At 40.3% G+C, this 18,742-nt stretch overlaps 1 protein-coding gene and 1 long non-coding RNA gene across 7 annotated transcripts; both read left to right on the forward strand.

The window, feature by feature from the left end:
- The first annotated feature begins 2,191 nt into the window (after positions 1–2,191).
- On the forward strand, positions 2,192–5,382 carry LOC122155712. Its single transcript, XR_006167299.1, has 3 exons — positions 2,192–2,478; positions 3,171–3,298; positions 5,286–5,382. It is a non-coding gene; the product is annotated as an uncharacterized LOC122155712 (long non-coding RNA).
- A 3,648-nt stretch (positions 5,383–9,030) lies between these two features.
- TASL (TLR adaptor interacting with endolysosomal SLC15A4) lies at positions 9,031–18,299 on the forward strand. 6 transcript variants are annotated; one of them, XM_042809793.1, is made up of 4 exons: positions 9,031–9,255; positions 13,205–13,295; positions 14,926–15,115; positions 16,278–18,299. In XM_042809793.1, the coding sequence occupies exon 4, from the start codon at positions 16,279–16,281 to the stop codon at positions 17,146–17,148; it is 870 nt and encodes a 289-aa protein (XP_042665727.1). In that variant the 5' UTR covers positions 9,031–9,255; positions 13,205–13,295; positions 14,926–15,115; position 16,278; the 3' UTR covers positions 17,149–18,299. The 6 variants fall into 6 exon arrangements, with proteins under 6 accessions (XP_042665727.1, XP_042665728.1, XP_042665731.1 ...); XM_042809794.1 differs by lacking the exon at positions 14,926–15,115; XM_042809797.1 differs by lacking the exon at positions 13,205–13,295.
- The last annotated feature ends 443 nt before the right edge of the window (positions 18,300–18,742 follow it).

The following is an 18,742-nucleotide window of genomic DNA, read 5'->3' on the forward strand; positions in this document are numbered from 1 at the left end:
CTTTCGAAATCTCTTCTGATTTTAATACTTTGGAAACATCTTTTTCTGTTGTATTCTTTGTGATTATCCCTTGCTAGCCACATGCAATAGATGAAAAAAAGATATACCTGGTCAGCAACAGTACTTTTTGTAAGATTAAAGAAACCAAATACATACACCCCCCCCCCCCCCCCCAAAAAAAAAAACCAACAAACTTTTTTTTTTTTCTCTAGAGTTTCAGTTATGCTGTGGTTTAAGTGCATAGAGTACACAGCATCTAAATGAGGGCTTTTTTTTTGAAACCTTCTGGAAAGGCTGATTCTGTTTTGCTTTTTGCTTCTTCCTTTTTAAAATGTTGCAGTAATTAGAAGGCTGACATAAATCTAAGAGCTCTTCCCTGCCTGAACTGCTATGTTTTCTTTATACACCTCAGCAGGAGGATTTACTTTTTGTCATTTTGACAACTGAGACAACGTATGTGAAACAGGTGATCCCAGCTAACAAAGCACATCTCTCATGACAGCTTACAGGGCAGGAGAGGAAGGATTTAGGAACTGCATAACAGAAATAACCACTGAACATTTCAGATGCTTTAAAATCAGTTCAGAGCTATATAGTTTGTCAAATAATGGAGAGATTTTTTTCTTCCAAATGGATTAACTCAAGGAAGTTATTTTTAGCATGGAACCTTAGACTCTGTTTTTTAACAGCATGTTTCTAATGCTGCCATCCCAATCCTACCTTCAGCCCACACCTGGAGAGCTCTGCTGGGCACAGCTGTGATGTAGAAGGGCAGAGCTGCCACCATGATATGCAGCAGCAGGGCATGGGCATGGCCACAGCTGTTCTAAACTACATAACATTATACAGATGTAAAGCTATTGCAGTTGGACGTGGGTTGGATGATTTTCAAGGAAGTCTCAAATATTTCTCCCTATCTCTCCCCCTTTCATAGGTGTAACCACTGCTCTTCACCAGATTTTGCTTCCCTGAAAGGGCTGTATCAGTATATGTTTTATAGCACTAGACAAGTCACCAAGGCTGCATTTCAGGCAAAGAAAGAACCTTCACTTCCTTTGCTTCTGCTTTCATTTCTGTCCAATGTCTATGGAAACCAAAACACTGGGAAGGCTCATCTAGAGGATGTGGTTCTTTGAGGGGCAGCTGCACTGAGATCTCCTCTCTTGGAGTAATACTAGCCACTACATGACAGTAGTGACACTGCAGTGACACCATTGCTACTGTGAAGGAGCGTTTGTGAAGAAGCATGGAAGTTGGCTGGAGGACAAATGCTGCTTGGTGGGTTGTGAGCCGCTGATTGGCAGGGGTGAATTCTTGAGTCACTGGTGGGCAGCAGTAGGCAGATAGTTGTATTGCCACCTGCTGCCTGTGAGGGGGCATCTGTAAGGCTATCTTCCTGAAAATGGTTAGAAATGCAAAAAATATGGGGCTTCAAAGAGTTCTGGACTGATCACCACCACTGTCAGGGCTGACAGGACTGTGCAGTGATGGAGTTTTGGTCCTAGAAAACAGAGAACCCTGGACAGTCCTATCCTTGGTGTCAGAGGTCTCTTATATCCCCACCCTTCACTGCTGTGAAGTATTTTAGAATTATATAACAGAATTAAGCACTGAACATTTCAGATGCTTTAAAGTCATTTTAGAGCTATGTACTTTGGCAAATAAAGGAGTGATACGTTTTCTTTGAAATAAGATATTTATAGCTTACAGCCTTTTTTTTTTTTTCTTTCCCAAGGTAGTCTCATAAAATTTGAAGATAAGATTTATGGCATTCTACAGAAAATCTCTCCTGAAAGAAACAACCTCTGTGCTATTGTTGAACTATGCAAATACTTCTCACCAGGTACACTCTAACAACCAGCCTTAGGAAGAAATCTGATATGCAGTTACTCACTGTGATGATGTTTTTTTCCTGAATGTGTTGTGTTCTTCTGCAGGTAGAGAGGCTATTCACAGTATGTATACTGTGCCTGTTAGTCTGCATCTGTTTGGTTGACTAAGGTTCAGAGACTATATAACCAATCTCCCTGATCATGGGAAAGTTCATTTTACAATTTTATGAGCAGTACTCGGTTTACTTACTGCAGAAGGCAAAGAATGAGTAACTGGAATGTACGCTGCTGAAAAAGCAGTTCAAGGGTGGAGTGTCTGTTTCTCAGGCAGTCTTACAAAATATGCCTTACCTCCTCTCTGCAAATTTTATGAGGCCTGAACTGCCCTTCTCTCCTTAGTGCCTTCACACACATTCATGCAGCAGGTGATTCCGAGCACCTTTTGGGTTTGTGGGCTGGGGAAATGAAAATGTAAAAGAATGATTTCTACCAGTCTGAGGTAAAAGGAGCTTCTCAATTATGAAGTGCCTTCATAGCAGTCATTTTTTTAGGAGACAGAGCAAAGTTTCCTCTCCCCTCACTACTGATACACCTGCTGTTCCTCATTTCAGCTGATCACGTTAACAGACATCTCACTGCTTGCAAGGTATGTCCAAACTCTTTATCCTCATGACTTTAGCTGGCCAATTTATGTATCAAAGGAGATAAAATAGATATATGATTATCTGCTCCCCTCCTTTCCTGCTGACCACGGTTTACCAGTACAGATTGGATCAATCTATCCCTTTCAGTGCTATGAATCAGGGTGCTGTTAATTTTTTCTCTTTCCTGGGCTGCTATAAGAGCTGCATATTGGATGGGTAGTGCCTTTCTGTTGTCAGGAAGAGCTGGTAAAACCTGCTCAGCTCATCCCAGAGGTCATCATACTTGACAGGAAAGCAACAGAACAGTTGAAGTTATTTCTTTACAGCCCTCTTCTTACTTAGAGCTGAAAGGTAGCAAGAGAGTGACCAGGCATATTCTGCTTTTTAGAAGAGCTCGTGCTTGATGCTTGATGCTTTACCTGGGATCATGGAGAGGCTGTGAGGCATAACTGTGGAGATGTGGAGATATGCTTCTCAGCTTGCCAGTCTTTTCTTCAGGGTGATGTACCCGACTTAAACACAAGCAAACAGCATGTCCAACTGGGCAGTCATCAGGGACCTGTCATCTCAGTTGACCTCAGCAGTCTTGCTATAGAACCTGCAGACCTACAGGACAATAGCACGTACAACATATCTACCTTTCTCACACTCCAGACTCTGTAAGTAATAAGCACACAATTTGCTTTATGGGCAGAAAGCAGCTATAATCCAGAAGAGGAGTGAGTTTTGCTTTGGCATAACAGTATTGAGTCCAAAGTGCAGAATTCTGGTACACAGCTACATGTAAATTACTGTGATCGCTGCATCGCATATCACGCCTGGGTGAGTCTGGATTGTTATGAAATATTTCCTACTTATTTGTAATAGTAGTGAATTCATAGCAGAATGTCAATTACACTCCGCTATCAAATGCTCCTCAGCCTGGTATCTGGGTGTATATAATTATTTTATTGTCTTTTCTTTTCCTTGACTGACTTTGCATGAAAGGCTGCTCAGTTTTTAAGATGATGCTGAAGCATATCCAATTTCTGATGACTTATCTACTTCTTTCCTTATGAAAATATCTGCTAAGTTACTAAGATGTCAACTACCAATCAAACAAAACTTGAACAGCAAATTAAGGGGAAAAAAAAAAAAAAAAAGGAAATAATCAACTTTACCTGATACACATGGCCCCTACATTTTTTCAGTATTTCTAGAATACCCAGAGCAATACAAACATTACTTAATACTGACTTTAAATTAAACTTCTCAGTTTATTAGGTACTACTCCTACTTTTCCTTTTGGTTCCTTGAGGCCAGCAGTCAGACTTATTCCATTAATGTCTTTTTCTATGGAAATATGGCCTTTGGCTTCTCCTTTGGTTTGCTTTCTGTTAGTTTCCAGTTTTGCTTGCAGATTTCATTGATAACTGAAATCACTTTAATTTGTTTCCTTTTTGAGTAACCAAACTCACAAGACTGTCTTTTTTTCCTGAAAGTTTCATATGAGCGAATAGTTGCTATTAATTGATTTTAATAAACATGTGTCTTGCTCATAGATGTGTAGAAACATAAAGTAGGCAGAATAGCCTGACTTGTGAAATATCAAAAGTTGCTTTCATCGTAAAAATCTTCCTTTGACTTTAGTCTCCATATTTCTTCTTTGTAATTGTTCTATTACTTCTTTATGTTATTATGTACTCAGCTTTTATTTACTGCATTGTTGTGCTTACAGTCCCATGTTTTCATGTACTGTGTTGGTGTGATTTCAAACATCACTGTTATTTTATGTTACAGTAACAACAAATACTTACAAAGAAGTATTTGTTGTCTTTTGTACTGAGTTCTGTATTTTCTGCTTCCTTACTATGTAGAATCCCACAGTAGCTGAGGTTGGAAGTGCCTCTGAAATTTCTCTACTACAGGTTCTGTGGAGGGCAGGGTCAGTGAGACTTTATGATGTTTCAAACACCTCCTAGGGTGGGAACTCCCCTGCCAAGTATTTATGCACATGAATGAATTGACCTGAGCCTCCTCTTCTTAAAGCTGAGCAGCCTCTGCCTTTCCTCTTGGGTCAGACGCTTCAGTGCTTTCATTACCTTTGTGGCCCTGTGCTGAACTTGCTCCAGTGTGCACAGGGGATCTTCTACAGGGGATCCCAAACCTGGGCCAGCACTCCAATGTATCTCACCAGGCCTGAGCAGAGGGCAAGGATCAGCTCTCTTCAATCTGCTGGCAATGCTCTGTCTAGTGCAGCACAGAAAGTTATTATCCTTCTTTGCTACAAGGATGCATTGATGACTTTTTTTTTTTCATGTTCTAGATTATTCTTAAATTCTTGTGTTATTGCTATCCCGGTCTTCCTGAATATGTCTTCTGCAAGCCCTCCAAACAACACAACGTCAAACGTACACTTTTAATGTACTGAGTCCTACTTCAAAGCAAGTGTATTTGTTGTTTTCAGAAATCACCCTGGATCCACTTTTTTCTTTCATTGCTTTCCTCGTATTTATGCAGTTTAAAACTCTACTGCTATCCTGCTATCACCTTTCCTTGCAAACTCTCTTTTATTTTCCACCTGAAAAAGTTTCCTTGGTTTATTATGCATATATAATTGATTTTCCTTTTTCTTTTTCTTTTTCTTTTTCTTTTTCTTTTTCTTTTTCTTTTTCTTTTTCTTTTTCTTTTTCTTTTTCTTTTTCTTTTTCTATTTCTTTTTCTTTTTCTTTTCCTTTTCCTTTTCCTTTTTCTTTTTCTTTTCCTTTTTCTTTTCCTTTTTCTTTTCCTTTTTCTTTTCCTTTTTCTTTTCCTTTTTGTTCTGTTGCAGATTCCCTACTTCCCCAGTCATCTCTGATCACAGAATGGCCTGAATTGGAAGAATCATGAAGCTCCAACCCCCCTGCCATATGCAGGGCCACCAATCTCCCCATTTACTACTAGACCAGGCTGCCCAGGGCCCCATCCAACCTGGTCTTGAACACCTCTAGGGATGGGGCATCCACAACCTCTTTAGACAGCCTGTTCCAGCACCTTACCACTCTCGTAGTAAAGAACTTCACTGTTGTAAGCCTTGTGAAGACAGCACCTCAATTCAGACACCATTTTTAATGTAATTTTACTACTTGGGAATCTGAGCTGAAAAAATGTATTTTCTTGGCTGCTGAAAAGATGTAAAAGCAAGAAGTTAGGGATGTGGTAATCTGTGAAAATAAAAGTCAGTGCGTGAGAAAAATACACAATAAATACAGCCAGCTGCCACTGGGTGGCTCTCCCTGGAAAGTACAGACATGTGCCAATACAATTAAAATAACCAGACTTCTGTAATACCTCGGATTTCTGCAATTTTTCATGGAACTTTGTTACAGTATCAAAAAAACCCTTAGTAGCCCGAGTGGTTTCAAATTTATTATGTTATGTTGGCATATCCTAAAACACTACAAAAAGAGGGGAAAAGACTATCTATTGCACAATCCTGTTTGCTAGATTAAAACTTTTTCTCTGATATCTTGAAGCCTCACCACCAGTGATTAACAGTCAGTAAACCAAGAAGTAGTTTAGCAGCACAAGATGTGATTTAGTTTGTTAAACCTAAAAACTCAATAAAGCTAAAAGAATCAATACAAAATTAGAATGTATATCATGTGGTAGGCTCTTGTACAGGTAGGCAGTGTTACAGCCTGTTTCTGTTGCCATTGGATATAGCATGGAAGTTTTATAATTAACTAATTCTTATTTTGGAATTACACACCTAATCTTGGTTTATGAAAGAGTCCATCCAGACACAGAAGAAATCTGATCAGTGGAAAGCCATGAAGAAATCAGCAGCTCCCTGCTGATACTGCAGTGAGCTGGTCCTGTGGAGATGAATGGTATTCTTTGTCCTCAAGGCACAGCAGATGAAACAAGCTGCTCCTCTCTACAGCTGGGAATTGCTGAAGGTTAAGCTTATTAAATTTGGGGACCTGCTGAGAAGGGAATGAAGAGCTCACCCAAAGGCAAAAAGTCAGAAAAAGGTTCTTGGGAGAAGAAAGCCAAGGGGAAGAGAGAATGGCAGGCTGCACCCTGCTCTGGTAACATTGGCAAAACAATGTCAGCATCCTCTTCTAGGACTGTGTTGTTGGCTGCAGGAGTCTCCACTTCAGACACTGCACTGTACAAAATAAACATCATATATTGAATAAAAAGTGGAAATACATCCCAAGCAGACAAAGAGGTTCTTGATATGTCTTACCAGGGATCTAATTCTGACGCCTTTCTGATACATAGGGTATAACTGCTTAATTAAGTGAGCAGATAGGAGTAACCATTTTGGACGTGCGAAACAAAGAATGCATTGTAATACAATGTGTTCCAAGAAGCTGGCGTTCCTGCAGTAGGAAATTATCTGTCATTATGGAATTGAGATACAGACCTAAGCTTTTTTTATTCTGCAGTAGCATTTAAGTGTAGTGATCTGGAACAGCTGCTTAATTTATTTACAGCCAGAAGTACATTTGCTACATGCACTGAGATTTACAAACAAAGAATGATAATGAAGGTATATTTTTCACCTTGTTTCCAGAAATATTTAGATGGTTTTGAGCATTTAAAGAAGTTTTCAGAGCATGCAAAGCATTAAACAAAACTGAAGAAAGAGAACCTGCAAATCTTGACATTTTACTTGGGTAATTTGAAACTCTATGGACTTACAAAGAAAGAATGTATCTTGGGGAAAAATGAAGGAAAATAAAAGGCACTGCTGAATTTCTTCTGTGCAAACTGACTTTTTAAAAAATGGACTAGTCCAACCACAACACAAATTCTATGGAAAGACCAGAACTGACTGATGTCTTTGCATCCTAGAAAGCTTAAAAAATGACCACGGAGGACTCTGCAAGGTGCAAGCACAACAGGTATAGCTGCTGATAGTCCATTTAGTCAAGTTGGCTGCTGAGATGGGAAATAATAAGCTCCACTGCTCAAAGAATAGGTACAGTTTGCTTTCTGAACAGCACAGTGCAGTTTCAAGCTGCTCTCTGCTGCTGACTGAAATGCTCCGATGTTTGACAGTATTTACTGTGTACTTCAGTCTCAGTCAGTATCTGTCTATCAATCTGTCTATACATTGTGGATCGCCTTTTATCCTCTTTTGAAGCCAGAGGTGTAAATAAAGCTGGTGACATTTAGATTTTTGTTGCCGTTTTTGTTCACAATGGTCTATATCTGAATTGTCTTTCAAAAAAGAAAAAAAAGTCTCTGACTTTTTCACAGGCATTGTCAATAAGAAGAGGCCATCCAACCCTGAACATTGCCCTTTGACACTTTACAAGCCACTTGTGAATCATACACTGCAGATTAAATAACAGGGCTTATATACTTGTGTGCCTGTGCATAGTTGTTCAAGGAAACCGCAGCATACTCTCTGCTGTCGGTTGGATCACTTGTACGCTAACGTACTTCATTTGGAATGCACTAATGCAGTGGTATTTATAACTTCTGGAAAAAAAATATAGGTAAAACAATTTGACCACTCAAGGTTAAAAAAAAAAAATAGGAATGAAGACATGTTGAGATGGAAGGGAAAGAAGGAAAGACCTCTGAACTGTGATAAGAGCAGTCTTCTAATTTGTGTAGAAGAGAGGAGAAAAGAGCATGCACTTGGTGCACACATACCTGCCTGGATACACTAACAGGAAAATTGATTTATTTTCTGCACTTATTCATACTACTGATTTTAAGAAAAGGCAATGGAATAAGGGTCCTCTCAAACACTCCCCATTTATAATTTCTTGAACAGACATTTCACCTACAGCTGGCAGGCTGTTAGCTGCCTCTGAACTATTTGACAAAGCAGGCCCAGGCTAAGCAGAGATTTATACTAAGCTTCTTTGGTGGAGCAGCTCACTTAATGCATTTCTCTTTTTTGAGGATGGGAATACATTCCTGCTGCACTGGACCTGCCATTACATCCTTCAAACAGTAAATGTCCTTTGAGCCTTCAGGAATACTCCAGCACCATTCACAAAACCTGGTTGCCTTTCATGCATCTCAAGCTCAGAGAGTGAACTCCACTTGTCCAATGAATTTTAACACTCTGCCCTTGCTAAGAGATGCTGTCTGCCTGGATCTAACTGCAGGCCCTGAGGTACTGAGCGCATGCTGGGTCTAACCTTCCTCAAGACAGGGTTTGCAGATACTCCAAAAGCAAAGCCTCACTAACCAGCTAAGCTGTGCTGTTTTGTGGAAGCTGAGATGTCAGAGATCTGAAGACAATAAAATAGAGCTGCTGTGTAGTGCATTTCTGCTTTGACAGGTGTATTTGGTATGACATTCTTGAACTAGATGTCTTGATGTGTCTGTTAAAAATAAAATGATAAATAATGGTTAAAATTGGGTGTGCCAAATATCTCCAAAATATGAATACTTTTTCTAGCATTGTTCAGTTCACTAGGGCTTTGTTGGTTTTGTTTGTTTGCTTGTTTTATATAACAGTTAATAAGGAGAAGTCTGGTTGCATGGACTGAATGTGTTGCAATCAGCTATTTATACACAGTTTCATAACAAAGTTTCATTTAGACATAAAAGAGGAAGCAAGTCAAGCATATTGAAGTTCAGTCAGTTATAAAAACCCCTCATCTCCTAAGGGACTTTCTTTCTATACTTCTGCTATAGAGGATTAGAAGTAAAACACGTCATCTTAGAAGTGCATTTGAAAAGGAAATAAAAACAGAAGGTTGTGTTTTAGGGTAGGATAGAAAGTTTTAAACTGACTGCAAGACAACCAGTACTCTGTACTGCTCTGCTGCTGATCTTCAGAGGTAAGTACCATAACATACCATTTGTACATAAAGATCTGAAATAATTGCTCTTCCTTACCAAGGTGGCTTGGTTTTGTTTGTATGGTATCACATCTGGTAGCTGGTAAAATGAAGATACGCTTTTCCTATCTGTTCTTAGTGCATGTGTGTGTTTACAAAGCCCCAGCCACCATCCACACGCAATTTCTGCTGCCTTAGGAAACAATAAGAGCATTTCAGAAGTGCTGTCTATCTTCAGATCCATGACTGACTGTGTCTGTGAATGTAAAAAAATATATGGATTGATCTTCCAATCTTTCTAAAGACTCATAAAGTCATACTGAAATAACGTACTTCAGAATACTTTTAAAGGGAGTCTTATCAGATGTATTGCTTTTGTCATAATTATGGTATTTTTCTTGGTCTTTCTTTACATGGTAGCATGCTGTCCAAATAATCTTAGAAGTGGAGTACACTATTTGTAGACTAGAAATAGAAATAGGCACCATAACAGATAAAATGGGATTTGTATTAAAATATGTTCACAGAAAAATGTTGAGACCTTTTGGGGAAAACAAACAAACAAACAAACAAAAAAAATCACCCAAAATAAAGACATTTTGTCCTTGTATTTTCCTGATTTACAGCCAATATTCTGGTTCAGTACAAATCCACAGCATGACATGTATGTACACACACAATATGCACATTTTGCACTCCTTTTTTTTACATTCTACAGCAGATGAGATTAATGTTTCAAGGCTTGTTAATGCACTGTTTCCTCCCTCTTCTTCCAGGCAAGATCCTTCAGCATTTTCTATCTAGCATTTTCTATCTAGCTTTACTGTTCATTCTCTTCTGTTCCAGAAAATGTGTTCCCTTCTCTATCCGTCCCTTGTACTTCAACTGCTTAGATACAGAACATGTCAGTCCAAATAGTTCAGTCATAGCAACAGCCGACAACTCATTAAAATAAAAACAGAAATCTAGAAACATGACATGACTTCCCCCTTGAAGAAAAGCACAGTGTAGATCTACACTATAGTCAAGTTGCCCTTATGAATATGGAGCTTGATCTGTTCCTGCTTCATTTTGTATTAATGCTTACAGCTTTTTGTATTAGATGTGAAATGCTATCAAATAAAATAGACAGTGTCCTAAATATCTCTGTGTAGGTATAGATGATTAAGGAAGGGAAGAGTGAAAAGTGATGAATTAGGCTTGCCTTGAACAAGGCTTCAAGGAACTTCAGCTAATAAAACAGAATTAGATGGGAAGTGATCTAAGAGCTCAAGAAGCTCTGTTTACCTCATAGAGTTTTTGCTGTATTTTTATGGAAGCCTGACCCACAAAACTCCACACGAAACATCAAACAAATATTAAAAGATTATTTTTAAATGAGAGAAGCCAGCTGCTCTTGGAGGTCAGTGGGTAGACATTGGTCAAACAAGAACATCCAACATTACAATAAACGTATAAAGCGTATTGCGTCTTGGGAAAGTAATATACAGGATTATAATCCTCTCAAACTTTGTTCCCCACAACATTCCCATACATCCCTTGCAGGAGGTTCTCCAAGCTTTCCTGCATCTCTTGAACTATGGAGTTGTGAGTAAAGATGGGCTTGGCTCAAATTTTCTTTTGAGAGAAGACAAAAGGACTGGAGCTAGAGAGCTGTGGGGAGGGAGCATGAGAGGCTTAGCTCATAACTGCTACTGTTGCTGCCAGAACCCTGTGGGGCAGCCCTGTAGGTTCCACATCTTCTGTAGCAGTAGGGAGAGGAAGATACATGCACAATGGGTAGCATTCCAATGCTTGTGTAGAAACCCCTCTTTGCTAGTCCTCTTCTACTGTGGGCAAAGTAGGACAACTCCAGCCTCAAAAAACAGCCCCCATTGTTTACCCAAGCCAGCTCTGGGCACTGGACATAATCTTCATGAAATAGGGTTCAGACACTAAAAATCCTTGGGTTTTGTGCATTAAAAAAAGGCTACACTTATCCATATGAACAGTTAATTTCACTACCTTCTTCACTGACCTGATTTCCTTATGCTGGCTTCCCAGGAGCTGGTAGGAGGTGACCTTTGAGTCCTGCAGCATATGCAGGCTCTCTGTTCCAGCCTAACCTGCTTGCCAGGGGAACTCTTGCATCCATGTGTTGAAGTTTGAGGTGAATCTCAAACCCCTGTGAAGGAATTGGTTTCTCCCTAGTCTATACAAGTGTCTGTTAAGATTGAGAAAAAATGTACCAACGATGGATCCACAGGGTTTGGGTTCCCTTGAGATAGAGACTTTAATTACAGTCCAATCTAGTAAGTCAGAGAGAAGTTACTTAAGCAATACTGACAGCTTAACTAAGCAATGCTTAAAGCTACACTGTGCTATAACTTGAACTGAACAACACAACTTCAGTACAGTTTAGAGTCTCATTCAGAGAGCTGAAAGCCAGACATACTCCATTTCAAAACAGGCTTGTCTCTTCCGTGAGCTTACAATTTCCTCCTTTTGTGTTGCAAAAGAGTGTACTTTTCCCTATGATCTGTGATCCCAGCTGGCACCATGCTCTTTCCATTCTCCCTAGCAACTTCTGATCATGCTCAGGGTTTTTATATAGGTCACCATTCATCACATAACTTTGCGTACACCTCTCAGGCTTTCCTTAAGTCTTTTGCTTGTCCCGAGCCAAGAACTCCCATTCTATGTGCTTGCTTTCAGACTCTAATATGAGGTCTTCAAGCAAACAGTGGCACCATCTCCAAGCATTATATTCCAGCAAATTTGCTGCCACTTAGAAAATAGTAGCAATATCACTGTATTCTCCACATAGCTTTAAACATTCATCCTGCCTTCAGGCTTTTATTCCTCTGAAGAACTGAACAAAAGCCCCAGGGAAGACAATATGACTTTTCAAGAGCTTCTGAGAGTGATAAGGGCTATGATAACATAGCAAACACTGTAAGTCAGACAGCCTTCTCCCTGTGCTTCCACTGCAATCTGTGCTTAGGTAAGATGCAGATAGCTCCCACTGCTGATGCAGTGTCTGCACAAGGAAATATCTGCTTGTTCAAATCATATGCAAAGTGCATCAGATCAATATTGTAAACAGGACTGTTTTTCCTTGTGTAACAAAAGTCACACAGTTATTTTCAGGACAAGAGAAGCGAATGTCAAATTTAAGGACCATGAAACTCAAAATATTGAAAGGCAGTAGATACAGCTCCGAAGCACTTAGAATCTTAGTGCATATACATGTGTACAGTACAAAAGGGGGATTAAGAGAAGGGACACAAGAAAGCAGAATTAATGAGAACTGTCATCCCTGTCTCATATAAAGTACAGGAATTAAGGGTGAACCAGCTGAGTGCCCAGCCATCAGCAGTGATGGAATAATGTGACATGGCTATATATTATTAGGATCAGAGAGACACACGTAGCTCACTTAGCATTCCAGCTCTGAACACTGAGCTCTGAACACTGCCTATCAAAATATCAATTAGATTTCCTAGCAGTTCTGTGAGTGCTGTCAGATGAGTGCCACAGCCCTTGCAACCTTCCAAGGGTAGTCCTGTAACTCCAAGAGCCAAGTATATAAATCCTAAGCAAGATGGAAGCCTAATGTTTTTGAATTTGCTATTATTCCAGTCTTAGACTGTGTGCTCTAAACCTCTGAAAACAAGTACTGCAGAAGGCAGCATGAAGAAATGAAACCAGCAGTTTCATTTCCTTAATGCATCACCTTATGACAGAAACAAGATACATCTGGGCAGTAGGAAAGACAGACATGTCACATGCTACCTGAGCACACGTGGCTTTGTGCATTTTGGTTAAAAAGTGAATAGGCCATGTGTTATATTTTCACTCATTTCTCAGAATCAACATTAAAAGTATGTGTGGGAATAATTGCATAGCAATTTCATGTTCAAGACTGCCTAAGTTAGTGATAATTTGACACTAAATCTCTCTGGCCCAGGGTGAGCAAGGGAAGGAAACAGCTTTTGCACTGCACAAGGAGAAGGAGGAGAGAGAGGTGGGCTTACAAGCTGAGCAGTTCAAGCACTTGGGTAAGATCTCTGTTGTGGTACTTCATCCACAGCTAAAATCTAAAGCAAGGCAACAGCAAGGTACCCTAAGGAATGCCAGGCCCCAAATAAGTATGTTGTTTTTTTGCCTCTCGTGTAAATAGACTATATTTCACTAAATGCTACCTGTTGGTGCGAAATCCCACATGACTTGCAGCAGCAGAGGGGCTCCAGGGTCACCAAAGTGTTTGGATACATTTAATTTTCACAAATATTTCCTTCTGAGGGAAGTTTACTTTTCTTCCAGCTGCCTTCTTCTTAATGTGGAAATGATTTATTTCCCTTCTGGGGAAAGTATCAAGCTGTTTTCTTGCCAACATCTGCATAAAGTCTATAGTCAGGATTTAGCCAACATGTATTACTACTACAGCATTTGGCACTAGCAACTATAGCAAAAGAAAAGTCTGACTAAGAAATGAAAATTTTACAAAATTTTCTTTTTCAATCTTGTAAATGAAGAATCTAACAGCCAACAACAGCATGGAGTAGCACTGCATGTGCCAGAGAGATCCCACCTCCCCACTCACAGTGTGAGGCATAGCGCTCCTTCACAGCAGGTGCTTTGAGAAATAACTGGGACATATGCTCAAATGCTGCACAGACAATACCCATAAGGATTAAAATGATATGAATGGATTAAGCAGTAAGTGAAAGAAGTAATCACTGTTTACACAAAGACAATCTGTTTGCTTCTCTATCACAAGATACTTTGTACTAAGGAAAAATCTATCTATGTAACTCAGATTTATGTTCTCTTTGCTGGACCACACAATTTCTTTATGACATATTTCCTGTGAATTAATTCCTTGACATCTGTTTAAATAAAAGACACAAAGGTGGACTTAAAAACAATTATATGGCAGTGGAACAGCTTAGACTTGGGCAGAACATTTGGTGACATGCAGAGACATTTCTGTTCCTGCTAGTGAGTCTTATTTGTCATTGACATCTACACAGATTTTGAAACTGAGCTACCAGGAGAGGATCAGTGGCTGCTAGAACCAAAAAGATGATTTCAGAGCTTATGAATGCATGCCTCTGAAAAGCCTTGCTTATGCCACTGACATTTTAATGTCTAAAAACTACAGACAATCATATCCAGCTTATCATGGAATCACGAAATTGTTTGTGTTGGAAGGGATCAATAAAGGTCATCTAGTCCAAATCTCCTGCAGTGAACAGGGACACCCACAGCTACACCAGATTGTTCAGAGCTGCCTCCAGCCTGGCCTTGAATGTCTCCAGGGATGGGGCATCCACTACCTCTCTAAGCAACCTGTTTCAACGTCTCACCACCTTCACTGTAAAAAAAAACAACAACAACAAACTTTTTCCTTATATTCAGTCTAAATCTTTCCTCTTTTAGTTCAAAATTATTCCCCTTGTCTATCACCACAGACCCTCATAAATAGGCTGTCCCCTTCCTTTTTATATCCCCCCGTCAGATAATGAAAGGCCACTGTCTTCCCTTCCCTTCCCTTCCCTTCCCATCTCCGGGGTGAACAGCCCCAGCTCTCTCAGCCTGTTGTCCATCATACAAGAGTTGTTCCATCCCTTGGATCATTTTTGTGGCCCTGCTCTGGGTGCACTCTAACAGGTTCATGTCTCTCAGGTACTGAGGACTACACATCAGGATGCAGTACTCCACGTGAAGCCTCACCAGTGCAGAGTAGAGGAGCAGGATCACTTCCCTCACCTGCTTCTTTTGATGCAGCCCAGAATGCAGTTGGCTTTCTGAGCTGTGAGGACACACTGCTGGTCCAACTTGCCATCCATCAGGACCCCCAGGTCCTTTCTGACAGGTCTGTGCTCCATCCTTTCATCCCCCAGCTTGTACTACTGACAGTGGAAGTTGCCACAACCCAGGTGCAAGACCTTACATTATTTGGCTCTGTTGAACCTCCTGATGTTCTCTTGGGCCCACTGCTCAAGCCTATACAGGTTGCTCATGCAAAAGTAGTAAATGCTGATTTCACAATCTGAGAATTTTTTGTGAAAGGGGAACCACACTTGCAGTCATTGATCAGTATAGAAAAGACAGAGTTACACTCTAAATATGAATCTAAAATTAACTTAGTTCAGAAACAGATGACAAACCAAACACAGTAGAAGTTGCTTCAAAGTATTTGGAAAAGGTGGGGAAAACCCTTGGCTTCTGAACTGAAATCACAAGCAAAAATATGCATATTTAAGCGTGAACTATTACAACAGTTATTACTACAACAAACCACTTGCTGTTCCTCTCTTCTGAACTCACTTGTCTTTGGATGGATTATTCATACAGGCCCCTCAAAGAAAGACACTGAGGCTCTGGAATGTGTCCAAAGAATGGCATCAAAGCTGGTGAGGAGACTGGCACAAGTCTTATGAAGAGCAGCTGAGGGAGCTGGGAATGTTCAGTCTGGAGGGAGGTTGTGATGAGGAGGAGTTTGGTCTTTTCTCCCAGGCAGCAAACAGCACCTGAGGAAATGGCCACAAGTTGTGCCAGAGAAGGTTTAGATTAATCATGAGGAAAAACTTTCTCTCTCAGAGGGTGGTCAAGCACTGGAATGGCTGCCCAGGGAGGAGGTGGAGTCACCGTCCCTGGCAGTGTTCAAGAGGCGTCTGGATGAGGAGCTACAAGATGTGTTTTAGTAGCCTGTGGTAGCAAGGTAATGAGAAGACAGTTGCACTAGATGATCTTGCAGGTCCTTTCCAACCTTGTGATTCTATGATTCTATACCACATGCTATGTTACACAGAATATACTTAGACGTGATGGAGTTAACATCACAATAGGGAAACAAATCGATTATTTCACTACATCTCTCAGAAAGACAGATGCTTGTTAATGCCCAAATTGGAAAGATATCTCTGTAGCTAGTAACAGAACTGTGAGTATAGTTACCACTCAATGACCTGGTAATAAACTAATGATTTCTTGTCATTTTTCTGTCTGCTGGTGGTTCCTTTGCTTTCTTGAAGGATGCTGTCAGAAGGTTACCTTTACAGAATTGCCTACCTCTGTGAAGACTCTGAGCTCTGCACCAATCAAGCAGTGGAGGAAATGGTGTATGAAATGAGGGCCATTAATTGTTCCTCCAGGGATGAAGCACAAGGAAAAAGCCTCCTTCAGAGATGCAGATCTGCTGGCAAATGCATTTCTTCAATTCACTCCAGAGGTAGCAAACATAGCAGAAGGCAGAAAGACAAACTCCAACAGCCCATGCAGCACTCACTGCCTGAAGGGCAGGCATCTCCAGCTATGGATGTCTCTGAAGGGCTGGCAAGAAGAGACACCTACCTGGTTCCATCCTCCTGCAAAAGCATTTGCAAGAACTACAATGATTTGCACATAGCTGGGGACTGCGTGGTGCCTATTAGCTCAGTGGCAACCGATTTTACCTGTGACAGTGGCATAGGCCCCTTCCTGGAGTCCTCAGAGATTCCTCCACCTATGGAGTCCATGCGGGTCCCCCCCAGCGAGACAGGCCGCAAGCAGGCTCAAGGCTTCTCATCATGCTGGCGTGTGGCAAGCTTGGTGCCGCACCAGCAGCCCCTCTCTGACTCAGCCCTCAACGACTACCTGGAGCAGAAGCTGATGGAGCTGTACAAGCAGTACATCATGGACAGCACAGCCAACAGGGCATCCCCCACACAGATCCTGGCCTCAGAGCTCATCATGACTAATGTAGACCAAATCAGCACACAGATATCACGAGAGAGGAAAATGGAGACCACCAAGGCCAAGGACATTGTCATCAGCCGCTTCTTGCAAATAGCCAGTGAACAAATATTCTCAGAAATTAGCACACCCAGTCTGCATATTTCCCAGTATAGCAACACTAATGCATAGTATTAGAATGTCTGCAGCTAGAAAGCTCTTACATTCTGAAAACTCAATTTTTAGTTTCTTTCAAGGCATCTTTCTGCTTCATATAAATTTATTTTCTGTCTACCAGTTAAACCTTCCAGCACATATTAAGTAAAAATATCTGTACTGCACAAATGTCCCTCTATCACGTGCTAGATGGTATATAGTTAAAAAAAAAAAAAAAAAAAAAAAAAAGTATTCCCAAAGACTTATTTCAATGAGCCATAGATATTAAAAATATTTTGGTAGAAAAATGACTAGGAATGTATGACACTCTTCCAGGTGTTCTCCTTATTCCCCCTTACCTGACATCTCATTTCAACCTTCCTTCCCTGAAATCTGCCCTACTACCTGAGGGCCTGCAAGAAGCTATCACTTACAACACTGAAAGCACGGGGATTGCACAGCCACAGAAACAGAGAATTTAGTCTGGCCCACCTCCTGCCCCAAACAGCTTCACTTATGTCACCCCTTCATGTGTTTTTATAAATCATTTGTTCCTAATGTTATCAAATGATAGACACTTCAGAGTTTATTCTATACTAATTCTAATTATTCTATTGGTGTCTTCCTATTAAAACATTTCTGCAAGCAAAAACTCTTTCCAGACAGACATCATCAGTGGGAGCATGCATGTGTAGCTGCACTGTATGAACTGAACTTCTACGGTGGATGCTGGTGACCTATGCCAGACAGATACCATATTGGTCAACAGCCTACAGGCCTGCATCTGTGGAGTGGCCACATGGGACAGTGGTGATAATAAAATGAATTCTACTTCATCTTCGCCTCTTTTTAGGAGAATTCCAAATTGAAAAATAAAGGCTAAGTCAAAGCCTCAGTGATTAGTGTGAACAACTCCTTTGACCTTTGGTCAAGGTCAGCTGAACCTAATATATTTCTAATAGAAAGGTCCTTTTCTGTAAAACTTCAGCTCTTAAGAAGAAGAAAATAGTAATTTGCTGCCTCATGGACAAGGATGGTTACCTGATTTGATATGTAAACACACTGGCAATGCCAATCCATGATTGGCTGAATTTCCAAATGTAAGTATAATGTAAATACTAATTTATAATAAATATTCATCAGATATTTTTATGTCAGTGATTCAACTCTGTTGTTTTGTGTCTTTTCCTTTTAAATGTGAAGCATGCATTTATGTGTATTTCAAAACAATGTAGTGTAGTAAAAATCTCAGTTTATTTCATAGCTGCTCTCTTCCCAAGGTTACTGGGATAGCTTTGTATACTTTCTTGCTTGTACAGTGAAGGGGTATCTGAAAAGCTGTTACCATATGATCATTTCATGTGTGAATCCGGAGATCATATGTCTGTTGCCATAGCAGCCTACCCCAATACTATTATTCAGCAATACAAGATGGATAATTCTTGGTTTACAATATTTCTGGAAATCGATCAAATGCAAGTTACAAATAGGAAAATGATATTTGGAAGGGAAACGTCCAAAGTAATGTGTAGTTACACATATACACCTGACACCTCAGAGGCCATACTTGATTCTCAGGCTCAACTTGACTCACTGCATACAGCACATACTGTGTGAACAAAGTGGCATT

Source organism: Centrocercus urophasianus, unplaced genomic scaffold, assembly GCF_019232065.1.
Source record: "Centrocercus urophasianus isolate 14NV4802_14NV808 unplaced genomic scaffold, USGS_Curo_1.0 seq_12, whole genome shotgun sequence".
In the NCBI taxonomy this organism is placed as follows: Eukaryota; Metazoa; Chordata; class Aves; order Galliformes; family Phasianidae; genus Centrocercus; species Centrocercus urophasianus.